The sequence below is a fragment of the Manis javanica genome, chromosome 13, assembly GCF_040802235.1.
Source record: "Manis javanica isolate MJ-LG chromosome 13, MJ_LKY, whole genome shotgun sequence".
Taxonomy (NCBI): domain Eukaryota; kingdom Metazoa; phylum Chordata; class Mammalia; order Pholidota; family Manidae; genus Manis; species Manis javanica.
The window spans coordinates 94,958,088-94,971,213 of NC_133168.1; the positions used below are offsets into that span (position 1 = coordinate 94,958,088).

Sequence of the window (13,126 nt, forward strand, 5' to 3'; positions counted from 1 at the left end):
TGCCCAGCCAGGAAGCTGCTCTGCTGGAGGGAATCCGAGCAGGGGGAGGACTGATAAGAAACTTCATGTCTCATCTTGAGACCACTTCACAGGTCCACACCCCTAGCCCTTTGTCACATTCCTGAGAAATCCTTCCAAGGGGGAGCCCCCACCCTTTCAGTGCGCCTCCCTCTCTGAGGTAGCCCACACTCCCCTCTCTCTGAGTGTGCACTTTCTCTCCGTAAATAAAACCTTTACTCTACTTGACTGCTGCGTCTCTGCCTCTCAGTTCTTTGCTGCGGCGGGGACAAGAACCGAGGAGAATGCACAACGCCCTCCTAACAGGAGTCCCAGCCCAGGGGAGGGGTGGGGGAAGGAGAAGGCTGGGAGGGCGGGGGGAGAGGGGTGCGAGCATGGGAGCAGAGAGCTTGGGGAGTGTGGAAGGGAAGCCTGGAGGAGGAACTAGGAGGGAATGGCAGCTGGGGAGGAAAGCCGCGGAGCCTCGGTGCTGGTGAGGCAGGGACCGTGGGGGGCGCAGACAGAGCAGGGTGAGGGCCTCCGGAATAAAACCCCTACTGAAACTCCGTATTAAACAAGTAAGCAAAGTCAGTCACATTCATTCTCTAAAGTAATATAAGCATTCTTGTGTGAGATTAATTAAAACCAAACATCCAGGAGTAACTTGGCCTGAAATGTTTGAATATCCCCCACGTAAGAAAAGACCGCAGCATAGCCCATGTCTTCACTGTGTCAATTAAATGAGGTTATTGTAAAATGTACCGTAGCCTGATAAAAGGCCCGACTTATTTTCTTTATCTTTACCCAGATGCTGCTTTTCTTCCTCTAGCCCTAATCAAATGATATGCAATGTAGGCAAGTAATAATGGCAAGTATGCAAAATAATCCGGAAGACTGATAAGAAACTTAGTGTCTCTTCAAAGATAAGCATTTGGGGACCATTTAGCAGGTCTGCATCCCTGGCCCTTTGTCTCTCACCTGCCTATAAATTCCCTAGACTGTGCATCACCCCAGGGCTATCTTGTCCCCTCCGGGCAGGGGCAAGCCAGGAGCTGTGTCCTCTGCTTTATCTCTAAATGAAAGCCTCGCACATGCTCTCCTACCTTGAGTGTTTGCAAAGTTCATTCTCTGAGCCTGTGAACAAGAACTCCATCATCAGCTTCTCTGAAGAGCCCGAAGACAGGGAGCCCCCAGAGCCCGTGCCTGGGTGCGGAGTAGCGCACCAGGGGCCAGAGGGCCCTGCCACCTCCCCAGCACATGCCGGGTGGGGAAGGTGCGCTGCAGCCCACAGCCGTGTGAGCCTGGTGTCCCAGCACCAGCAGCCCAGGCCGTGTTGCGCTTGGGGCCCCTGCACACACCATTTGAGGACGGACCGCTGGCCCAGTGACCACCCACCGGGCCCAGGGCTGCTGCTTTGTTTTGGGGCCCAGAAGCTCTTCTGTGTCAGGTTGAGGCTGGTGGGCCATGCGGATGACAGGTCTGACCTGTGCCACAGCCCTGCCAGGGGCCCGCCTGCCCTCCTCCTGCCCAAACCTCCCTCCCTTTGTGGCCGGGGAGCCTGAGGTCATACCTGGGACCACCGTGTAGGCAGATGGCTCTGAGCGTGCTGTGGGAAGGTCCAGGGGAAGGGGGGTGGCCTGGGTGTCCCGATTTTACCTCCTGTCTCCTGGTCACCTGAGGCTGTCAGGAGGGCCCACGTCTGCTTCCCCAGTCCCAATCTGGGGCTCCACCTGCAGCATAAGGCCTGGAGACTCTCTCCATCCTGGAACCCCCCAAGGGGGTGTTTGTGCTGATCCTGGAGCTCCCCTCCAGGCCAGGCCTCCCCTCCTGGGAGGGTGAACACATCCTGAGAGTCCTGGGAGAGCGTGTGGGGAGAATCAGAGCCAAGTGCCTCCGCTCAGCCTCCCCAGCCTTTTGTCGCAGACATCAGGCCGCTCAGCCAGGACCCAGGAGTGGGACACCAGGGGACTCACACCAGCCTGGCCTGGGGATGGGCGGCTGAGGGGCACCATGGGGGAGGACTGGGAACCCGGGAGCTTTGGGGGGTGCTCCGAGGTGTGAAGCGTGGAGAAAGTGGGCTCAGACAAAGCCCCCCAGTGGAAGGCGTGCACCTCTTGGAGGTGCTTTGAGAGACCAAGAAGTTTTTCGCAAAGGTATTTTCTGGAATGTGTGGAGCAGCTCTGTCTCATTAAGTGGGACAGTGCTAGACTGGCACCCTGCAGCCCTGGGATCTACTCGAGTACACAAGTTTCCGTGTCTGATCATAATCTATAGGTGACAGGAAGTAAGGTTCAGTTTCTGTTTGAGCAGCCCTCCCCAGTGTTGCCGAGGTGTGCCACCCTGGGGCTTGGAGCACCATGCTCCTCCTCAGCACCTTACGGGGGGAGGACAGAGGATGGAGGACAACCTGGCAGAGGTCAGGGCCCCCCTGCATCAGAGAGTTTGAGGCTGGGGTGGGGTGGGCTGGGGCACACGATGTCCGCAGGAGGGGCAGAGCTTTGAGAAGAAAGAGCAGTGTGGTGGCAATCCGTTCAGCATTTATTACATTCTGCACAGGGATGACCCCAACCCCCAGGAACCATAAACCTCAGAGACAACACCCAGAGCACACTGCGCCTGGGGGGGCTATTTCTCAGGGATGAGGGGAGGAAGTTGTACAGGGGGCTCCCCTGTAAGCAAGTCCCGGTACCCTGTGACAGTCGGCCACCCCTGCATCCTCCGATGCCTCCGCTGGGTACCAGGAGGCTGTGGTCCCTCGCAGCACTGCGCCGTGTCTATGTCCATCCCGGGAAAGGCCGGGCCTGGTGAGGACAGCCCCCACCTATTCCTGGAACCCTGTGGCTACGACTCGGTGGCTGACGGCGCCCAGGCAGGAGTTGGTGTCACGGTTGGAGGCCACCTGCCGAAGGGGAACATCCTCCACACGGTGGGGCGGCTCGCCTCTGTCCAACGGGCCACAAGCAGAGGGGACGACACAGCACGAAGGTGGCCAGGTGCACCGCAGCTACATACGGGTCCTTGAGGATACAGTGGCAGCCTGGGGAGCTGCCCGAGTCGGCCGAAGGAGGAGGTGCCAGAGCAGCTGCCCCGGCAGAGGCTCCGGATGAGCAGCGGGAGGAGGAGGAGCAGCAGGCAGACTGGGGCCCTGGGGCGCCGGGTGCCGCCTGCCCGAAGGGGAAGAAGGTCTCCTCCACATGCAGCCAGGACACCAGCAGGGCCGAGCGCCCGATGACAGTAGCTACAGGGCCACGCGGGTGAGCAGAAGAGACTGCTTATCCCGGGTTCCCCCCATTATCCTGCTTCCACCCCGTCCCCACTGCCCTCGGGGCTCCGGGCCCTGTGCGGAGGGTCCTGTCAATCACGAGCACCTGGGAGTCCCTGTCAAAGAAAGGCTTCTGAGCGTCACCTACTCACAGAGGAGGAAACTGAGTCCCACAGGGGGCGGGGAACCACCCTTCAGTCTGGCACAACCGATCGGCAGTGGAGCGGGATTGCAGCCGCACCGGTCTTTAGGACGCCCCACACCCTGCATGGCGCAAAGTTTCCTTGACGCTGGGGAACAGCCCACCCCCTGCTGAACACCCCAGCCCAGAAACTCACCTGGCCCTGGCCCATAAGTTTAAATCTTGCGGGACCTGAAGAACTGTAACAGTCCTTTTCTGCCTGCCCTCTGACCTGGGGGCTCCAGATGGTAGGACAGGCCGTAGCTGCAGGACAGAGGGACACCTGTGAGCCCCTGGAGCCCCATGGCCGGGGGCCCTTCCCCCAGAGCCTGCCGGCAGCTACAGCCCACACCCCACTCCTGGCAGCCTCACCTCTGCTCTTCACCCAGGAGCTCCACTGTGTGGAAAAAGAACAGGAAGTGCTCCTTGGGCTCCAGGTCATACTGCCTGGCCAGGAACTTGTATGTGAGGAGCTCCTCTAGGAAGTCAGTGGCCTGGGGCAGAGGAAGGACAGGATGCAGATGAGGAGGGGGTGAGGAGTGGGGCACTGGGATGGTCCCGGATCTTTGCTCACGGAAACCCTCCTTCCTTCCAATGCCATCTAGCCCAGCCTGTTCCCACTGTTGGGTCTCCAGCTCCTCCTCCAGGAAGGCGGCCTTGATGCCATCCCATCCCCCACCTTACAAAGCCTTTAGTGTCCTGAGCTCTGTGTGTCTTAACTCTCTCAACACACGTTAGACCCAAGGCATGGCCCGGACTAGGTCCTGCCCAGGGTGTCTTGACTACATCCCTCACCTTTCATGGCTGGGCACTCAACTCTCTCTATTTTATGCCATCACCCTGGAAGGCAGCAAGGCGGCCAAAGTACATCGGAAACAGCCCCCTGAGCCCAGATCGAGGCCGAAACGTCCCCACCCTTTCTCAAGGTGGAGGACCGCCAGGGCCCTCCAAGGGGCAGGCCTGCCCAGAAACAGCACCCGGGCCTGGCCCGGGCTCGGGGCAACCAAGAAGCGGGGACTGCTCTGGGGAGCTGAGGCATCAGGCGGGAAGGCACTGCCAGCCCGCCCCCCCCCCTCATGTGCTTCCTGCCCTGAAGGAGCAGCACCCCTCCCACTGGGCAGGGCCTGAGGGAGAGACCAGTCCTGCCCAGAATGTGTCCCCTGGAGCCCTCAGCGCCACCTGCACTGGGGCCAGGACCGGGGCTTAGGTGGGTCCTTCTGGCAGTCCTCTCCAAGAAGCCCAGGTCCTGGGGTGGAGGGGAGACGCTCAGGAATGGGGGTGGCCCGGTGCTGAGAGGTCCGGGCTCACTGGGGGATCTCCCCTCCCTAAAGCTCACCATCCAGCCCCCCTGAGCCCTGCTGGGTCACTCACGTCCTCATGATGTTCCTGGTGTTTCTCTAAGGCGTCGTACAGAATCAGTCCAAGGAATGGGACCATGCCCTGTGCCACCGGGGTGGGGAGGTGATGAGTCCCCACCTGCCTCAGGGGTGCCCACAGAGCCTCCCCTGAACCCCACACCCGCAGCCCCCAGCTCCCTTGGACCACCCTGTGCGGCCTCACCCCCTCCCTTCGCCCTGCTCTCCCCTCCTGGTCCCTCCCAGGGCTGGCTTTCGGCCATTCCCAGGACCTGTGGGCCCTGCACCTGTCCTCCTACTTCCCCCTGTACCCAGCTGCTCTCGCCCTCCTTCTGGTCACACCGGAGCTGGCAGTTCAGAGCTGGTGGGACCAGGAGCAGGTGCAGGGTCACCCCCACCGCCCTGACCCTGGCCGCGCCACTCTCACCTGCTTCTTCATACCCTGGGATGCCCTGGGGGACTGTGGCCATTTCCTCACCATGGCCCTCGCCTCCTGCAAGGTGCACGACACTCAGGTGCTCATGCTCCCCTCCCACGTGCCTCCCACAGCCAGACCGTGGTGGATGGATGCCTTGCCCGAGCCCCCTGGCACCTACGCTGTCCCCACCTCCACAGAGGGACTGTGACAGGCTCAGGGGACCCAGGGGAGAAGCCGACCTTGCTCAGCCACAGGCCCCAACCCTGCTGCAACCCCATGCCATCCCCAGCCCTGACTGGGGGTCTGTCCCCTGCGTCCTCAGTGGATGCCAGGCCCCCAGTCAAGTGGAGCCAGGGAGGGAGACAGACGAGGCCCTCATGGGCCTGGGGGACCCTACTTTCCCCATCAGCTTGCCCGGCTCACCCCGCACTCCTCGAGTCTTCCCCAAATCTGTGCCACAGCACGGCAGAGGACTTGCCCCAAGGACCCCTCCCTTCCTGACCTCCAGCCCCCATTTACCTCGAGGAGCTGCTTCCTTTTAAGCCCCTTGTCCCTCTTTTTAAGTTTTCTGTAGATCCAGGAGCTCTTCCTATGGGGAGGGGAGAGGAGGAGGGACACATGAGGCCAGCAGGCGGAGAGTCTCGGGGCCGACCCCTTTTCCCGGGGATCCTAGAAGGCCCACTAGCCCGCAGGAGTCTTCCCACCACGGCCCTGAGCCCTGGGAATCCGTGGCCTGGGGAGGGGCTGCGTGTTTCCACCTGGGGCCTCCATTCCCTGCTCTCCCGGGCGCGAATCTGCTTTGGGCCAGGTCGCTGTCCTTGGGGCAGAGACCTCCTGCTGCAGAGCACAAGCTCCAGATCTCCAATGGGCTTCACCCCACACCTGACATTGCAGGGAACTGATTCCTGCAGGGGTACCCGTGGCCTAACCCACAGGGGGCCCCAAGAGCCCGCCATCCCTGCCCCTAGACTCTGCCGCCTCCCAGGAAGTCCCAGCCCACTGAGGGACACTGCCAGACGTAGGGTGTCCCTGTCCACTCAGGTGGCCTGGTCCCGGAGACAGGACTACCCACCAGGAAACTTGTCCCCAGGTTCTCTCCAGACGACGTAGACCAGGGAACTCCAGGGCGTACATAATGGTACGGAAGGACTCGAAATTTCTGAGAGCCAGACACTCCTGGGAGGGAAGACAGAGCTGAGAGCGTGGCCTGCTTCTCTGCTCTATTCCCCCATGAACTCCTGTCCTTAAGGAGACAGACACCCAGGGAGCCTAGCACACCTGGTACCTGCTGAGCGGCCCTCCTGGGTGGAGGACTATGGCTCAACCCAAGGAAGGGGCCCAGGATGGCTGTTCCCCCCCCCCCCCCCCGGGGCCTGCGAGTCCAGATCCACACGCCCCTGGCAGGAGGGCCCAGGGACCATGCAGGGCAGACCGCAGGCACCCATCCTGAGAGCTGGCGAAGGAGGGGACCCTGGGGACCGTCCCATGACACACCTTGGCCACGTGTATCCAGAACTCCACCACTCGGGCCCTGTCCTGGGCCGTCGTGCTCGGACCCCCGAGGCAGGAGGAGATGACCAAATAAAACGTGGCAGCACACTGCTTGAGGACGTTAAGGATGTTGGGGGCCAGGAGCACAATGTCTTCCATCAGTGGGTGTCTCTCTACGTAGGCCTTGCATTCTCCATGTTCAACCCTACTGTACAGCTCCTGGGGATGACAAGAGGTGTCATCCAGCTGTGCCCCTGGTGCCCCTGTTCCCAGGCAGGGTCACTGATCAGAGCTGGGTCCCAGGCAGCTGGGGACGTGCTGTGAGCCTTGTGGCCGTCTGGACTTCAGACCCCGTCCACTGAGGCGCCCAGGACCGCATGCACAGGACCCCACAGTAATGGGGCACAGAGGGGCTTTGCTCACAGGCCCCCTCACTCACGTCCTCCCTGAGGCACTAGGCAGCTCTCGCCGGCCCAGTCTGGGGCATCTGCCTCCCATGCTGCCACCCCGTGGATCCCGCTCCCCACTCAGGTGCAGTTTCCCCTTAAACAACTCCACCAGGACCTTTGATGGTGTCTATGTCTCCCACGCAGTCAGATCTATGGCAGGGGCCTCTGAAGTGCGGAGGCCATAGGAGCCTGCCAGGCCAATGGCCCGAGGACCTAAGGCCCTGGCAGCACCTCCCTGAGCACCCCTCCCCTGCCCTGCCCTTCCCAGCCCGGCCAGGCCCTGCCCACCTTCCCTGTGCTCCATCCTCCTCATTGGTCTGCAAGGATCCCTAAGGGCCGGCCCTACTGTCCCCATGTGGACATTGAGGGCTTGGGGGTGAGGAGATTCTCTCAGGGCACATGGTGAGTCCGTGGGGAAGCTGGGATGTGGGCCCACATCACAGGAGTCCACGTCAGGGGAGGGCAGGTGTGGGGTAGCCCGTGACACAGGGAAGGCCCACCCCCGACCCCGAGAGCCCGCTCCGCTCACCGCACACATCAGGGTCAGCTGCTTGGCCACCAGGCGGGGAAGAAACGCCAGGATGGTCTGCTCCTCCTCCCTCGGCAAATCCCGGGTGCTCATGGAACAGGGGGTGGTGGGCTCCAGGGCCACCTCTGGCTCTTCCAGGCCCTGTGCCATTCCTGCAGGTGCCACGGGCCCCGCACCCGAGGACTCATGGGGCTCCAGCTCGGGGCCTGATACCAGTCCTGGGATGTCCCAGGGGCTCGCAGCACAGGGGTTTGTGGGCTCTGGACCTGGACCTGGCTCTGCCACGCCTGGTGCCATTCCAGCAAGTGCCCTGGGCCCCAGGCCCGAAGGCTCATGGGGCTCCAGCTCAGGGCCTGGCCCCTGGGCTGAGGCCACTGCTGGGACATCTTTCAGCTCTGCAGCGGCTGAAGCAGGTGACACCGGCCGTAGCTCCAGCACAGGGTTCTCAGGGAGCTCCTGGACGGGCTCTAGGCACGAAGGTGGCGCTCCGCGTGTCCCTGGAGCCAGCTGCATCTGCCGTGGGTCTGGAGCAGGACACAGAGAAAGGGTCACCCTGGGCCTGATTCCCCGCGCCTTACAATCACAGAAAAGCCCTCACTGCCTTGAAGGGAACCCCAGTCCGGGAAGCCCACCCTACTTGGTTCCCTGGCTGCAGCCCCTCACCTTCCAGCTCTGCCACCGTGGGCCCCCGTTGTTCCTCCTGGACCAAGTGGTGGAGTTCTTGGCCCACCACGGTGGGTGAAAGCTGGCTCGCGTTGATGATGCTGGGTACATGCTCGGGCTCCCAGGCAAGGCGCCTAGCCCATCCAATTCTGGGACTGGGGGAAGGCCAGAGGGTGGCAGAGTGAGAAGCCTGGTCTTACCCGCCACACTGCCCTCGCGGCCCACCCTTGTGTGGGCCTGTCCGCTGTGCACTCCCCTGCCTGTCCAGGCACCTGCCCCTCCCCCTTCCTGACCCTGCGTCTCTCTCCTGGGACCCCATCCTCTCCCATCCTCCCGAATAGGAAGTCCCCATTCGTCAGCCCGCCCGTGGGATCCCGAAGATGAGTGACCTGCTGGGCTCTGCTGTGCGCCCCCTGCCCCAAGGCCTACACGCCTCCTCCACCCACTTTGTGCACACAGGCAGTGCCCCCTCCTGGCCCAGTGAACGCTCACTTTCTCAGATTCTCCTCTGGCCCCTCTTCATGCCCCCCATTACATGAGGAGGCGGTGAGGGTATCGCCCGTGACGCTTCCCGGCTGTGACCTGCGGATGACGCCTGAAGTGACTGCCCGACTCCACACGGGCCAGGGTCCCAGTAGTGTGTCCGCTTCCTTCACTGTTACGCTAAGTTTCCCCAAAGGGTCTGCACAAAGTGGGTGCTGCATACCTATTGTGGCTGAAGGAAGTCCTACCCGAACCTTCCCAGGTACCGCTCCTCTGCTGTCCCCAGAGGTCCCCCCATGTGGCCACGGTGGGGACAAGGTCCCGGCACAGCCACAGGGAATTGCGAGCCTCCGTTCCAAAGGCTGCTTCCCATGTGCTTTTCCAAATGAACCAGGCTCCAGGCCACTGACAGGTGAGGCCAAAGGCTTTTCATCGGGTACAGAGAAGTGAGCCCCAAAGTGGCCCATTGGCTGGCAGTCCTTTCTCCACTGCCGGGCGCCAGGGGAGCCCCTCTAAGGCCTCTTCCGTGTTTCCCATGGGCACTCTAACAGGCTGATCGCCAGTCACCCTGCCTGTCAGAGGAGCACACTGAGGCTCAGACACATGTGGGGACACTCAGGATACACCACGGGCTGTGGGCAGAGGCCCGTCTGGGCCGAGGAGGGGCTGGATGCTCACCGGGGGAGCCGCTGGCCCGTGGCTGGCTGGTCAGCATCCTTTGCAGAGAGTAGGGGCCAAGAAACATTCCGGCTGAGGGTTGCCCCTGAAGATGACCTTGCCGTGAACAGTCCCTGCTTCTCTTTCACACGTGTGGGCTGGTCAGCGTCCTGGGGAGGGAGTTTGGCCTCGGGATTGCTCCGGCTGGTGTTCGGAGCTGGTTCCACTCGTTCCGTGCGCTTTCTCCCCTTCCTCCTCACGCCTGTCCAGGGAGCCCTGCGCCTGGGGACCTCAGTCCCATGGACAGATGGCTCAGGTTCACGCTGAGGGGGGCAGCAGAGAGATAGTCAGTGGGAAACCCAGGAACCACCAGGACAAGGGAGGTTTGCAGCTCACCCGAGAGCCCCCAGCCCTCTGGGATGCAAGCAAGGAGCGGCACGGGGTGCCCCCGGGAGCGAGGTTCCAGGCCCTCTGGAGTGGGTCTGTTGACCAATCTTGTGGGGCAACCCTGGGAGGGCCCTGGCAGGTTACCAGGCTTGGAATGGGGTCCTGGGGTGTAGGCAGCCTGCCCCAGGTCCAGGGAGATGGAGTAGGTAAATCCACCCATCAGCTCCTCCATGCTCCCCAGAGTGGAGCTCTGCAAAGCCAGAGCCTGGTAGCAGGTGAGGAGGCACCCGGGGCTGCGTGGACCTCCCCGCAGGGGGCAGTGTGGAACCCAAACCCTGCCCCCGAGATCAGGCACACAGGGCCATCTGCCTAGATATCCAGTCCTGGGGGAAGGAGAGGACACCCCCCGGGCTCAGGATTAACATGTGGGTGGAAGTACCTGGTCCCAACACTCACCTCCACTACTGAGTGATGAGACCAGAGCTGTGACACTGACTGCCCCCCTGCTCCCCAGCCTTCAGTCCCCGCATGCCCCACGCCCACTGCACACACACAAGGAGCCGGGGGAAAGGTCAGCCCGGGATGGGTCACACAGTGGCCTGGTCCTGGAGGGGCCCGCTCTGGGCTGCCCTGTGTTACCTCGGGGCTCCTCGGGAGACACGGACAGAGGCGTTGGAAGTGTTCTCTCAGCCAACGCCCACAGCGAGCAGGAAGACTCTCCGTCTCGGCTTCCCTGACTCCCACGCCTTCAGAAGGCTCCGCACAACAAGACCGCATGTTGCTCTGTCGAGCGCCTCGGGTCAAGTGAGCAGGACTGGGGTCTGCGACCAGGAGCTGGGTTCCGTCCGGGTCACAATTCAGGTTCTACTGGGCGTGTCTTCAGTGACATCACTTCTTCAAGGGTCCATTTCCTGGGCCGCTCTGTGAACTCAGATACGCCCACATGCCCGTCTGGGCTCCTGACTGCCCACCCTCCTGGCCCTTGCCATGCATGAGTACACAGATCTCCACCAGATCCCTCCCCTCGCTCTTTGGCAATGACACTAGGGTCCCAGCTCCGAGGAGACAAGAGCTGAGCTCAGGCCACTTTTTGTCACCAGTTCCCTGTCCTGCTGAAGCCATAGCACCTCCCCGGAGCTGCCCAATGTCCCAGCCTGCACAGGGAGGGTCATGCCAGACATTCCTCCCTAGGGACATCCCCAGGGATACATGAATGACCCCTCCAGCTTCTGGGGGCTGGTGTCACGTGTGTGCGACGAACAGACTCAGAGATGGAGGAATGCCGACCAGGCTTGGCACGGAGCGTGGAACAGCACGCAAGTCAGGCTGGGGACTGGGCCTTGTGATCTTGGCAGGCCAGTCCCCCGCTAGGCCATGTTCAGGTGTGCACCTGGAAGGGGCAGCAAGGAGAGGGGATCCAGGTGTTGTCATCTACTGGCATCCACCTTCCAAAGGTCCAGGCTGCTCTCAAACTAGGTGCTTTTCAGACCAATCAGTAAATGGGTCAGAGTAGCACACTGGACATGAGGTCTATGCTCTGAAATGCGAGGTGGTCTACCAGGCTGCTGTGCCCTTTGTGTGTGGGGGGTGGAGGAGGGTCCAGGTACAGCACCTCGTTCATCACCTTAGGAGAGCTTGGCATGCCCACACGATAGAATTCTCGAATCTTCTCAAAGACGAAAGGCCCCTGAATTTTTGTTGGATTTATTTCCCACCTTCTGACCCGTGACTGCTCTATCAATGTGCTTAGACAGGTTGTACTTCCTGATCACTGTGTCCAATCGGCGTAGTGCCATCAATGGGATGGGCCAGTGTGACGGCTTCTGGAAGGAAAAGGAGATGAAGGTTCCTTCTGACTAAGTGACAGCCTAAGTCAGGAGGTCTGATATGCCTCTGAGATAGTTTTGTCTCCTTGCCGGCTGAAAGCTGACTGCCCTGCTGGTCTTTACTCACAGGAAGAGAACAAAGAGCATTTTCGTGACCAATACTTACACACTGGGTGCTTGGGGACCAAGTGATGAAGCCCCATGTGCAGCAATAACTGCAATCTGAGACACTCCGATCACGGTGACCATCATGCACTGTCATCTCCAAGAATTGTCCGTTTTCTGAGTAGGCCACGTGGGTGACTTCAATAAGGGTCTGTGGAAATCACCACCCCGACATCTTCCAAGTCCTTGGTGGTCACTCCAGTCTGTAAGCTCTCCTGGAAGGCAGTACTACTTTCAACATGTACTTTGGAGGGAGTTCTAGAGGCTTGTGCTTGACCCGCCACACAGCAGGCACTCCTGGCCGGCACAGTCCCCTGTGGCTAGCAAGGAGGAAGCCGGGAGCTCTGCGTCCCTGACAGCTCGGTCCTGTGGCCTCTGACACTGAGGGAGCGGCACTGCGGGCACTTGGTCGGGGTGAGGGGGTGCTGCTCCTGATACCAAGACCCGGTCCTCGTCCCTGAGGTCAAATCACAAAACACAGTGACAAGCTTTTGAGGAAAGGAAAGAATAGTTTGTTGACTTGCTAGTAAATGAGGGAGTGGCAGGCTCCTGCCTTAGAGAACCACCGTCCTCCTGACACGCGAGCGGTCAGGGCTTTTCGAGGGGAAATCGTGGTAGAGAGGCTGGGGTGCAGACACATGAAGTAGCAGCCTGCAAGGGTCCAAGCAGATATTCCTGTGCTGATTCACTAGCGTTTTGTTTTTCTTTTCTGCTCCGCCTCAGTCCCCTGGGACAGAATGGTTTTTGAGTCCCTTTCTTAGTGAACTTTACTGGCCTTAATTCTCTCTCATCCCGCTCATATCTATTTTTCTGCCTAACACTCCCAAGACTGACCAGCCTCTCTGTAAACATCCCATACACGTGCTAACAGGCCCTTCAGGTCTACAGTGTGTGACACCCAGGCAGGAATCCTGGCTATAATTTCCAGTTTCTTCACACGATCTTGCTCCTTTCAACAAAAAGATGGAGGTCCTGGGTCAGCCCTTCGTAAACATAGCTACTTGACCGGTGGTGGCAGGAAGAATTTCTTCCATCCCTGAGGTTCCCCTAGCTGGAGTAAGAAACAGATTGACATGAAACAGATTAACAGGAGAAAAAGTAACAAAATTTAATTAAGTACATACAGGGAAGCCATAGACATCTGTTCCACAGACAGGGTGTGGGTAAAATTGCAATATTTGCAGAATCTCTTGGCCTGGCTTTAGTGCATGTCGGTATCAACAGGGGTTTCCAAGGGGTGGAGAGAAGTAGTCTGTCTCCATC

General features: G+C 60.5%; 1 protein-coding gene across 1 annotated transcript; it reads right to left on the reverse strand.

The window, feature by feature from the left end:
• Positions 1 to 2,501: 2,501 nt before the first annotated feature.
• On the reverse strand, positions 2,502 to 9,803 carry LOC140845688 (uncharacterized). Its single transcript, XM_073220410.1, has 11 exons — positions 8,838 to 9,803; positions 8,346 to 8,500; positions 7,683 to 8,206; positions 6,708 to 6,923; positions 6,286 to 6,389; positions 5,733 to 5,802; positions 5,223 to 5,288; positions 4,812 to 4,880; positions 3,813 to 3,934; positions 3,598 to 3,704; positions 2,502 to 3,375 (listed from the first exon to the last, which is right to left on the reverse strand). The coding sequence occupies exons 1-10, from the start codon at positions 9,293 to 9,295 to the stop codon at positions 3,617 to 3,619; spliced, it is 1,872 nt and encodes a 623-aa protein (XP_073076511.1). The 5' UTR covers positions 9,296 to 9,803; the 3' UTR covers positions 2,502 to 3,375; positions 3,598 to 3,616.
• Between the last annotated feature and the right edge of the window lie 3,323 nt (positions 9,804 to 13,126).

What these genes read in the sequence shown, in the direction of transcription:
- LOC140845688 (XM_073220410.1), bottom strand. Translation starts at nt 9,295, where the DNA reads ATGGGCCACTTTGGGGCTCACTTCTCTGTACCCGATGAAAAGCCTTTG. An exon ending in TCTGGATACACGTGGCCAAG is followed by an intron (nt 6,390 to 6,707) that starts GTGTGTCATGGG and finishes CTTCCCTCCCAG; the next exon opens with GAGTGTCTGGCTCTCAGAAA. An exon ending in ACCTGGGGACAAGTTTCCTG is followed by an intron (nt 5,803 to 6,285) that starts GTGGGTAGTCCT and finishes CCCTCCCCATAG; the next exon opens with GAAGAGCTCCTGGATCTACA.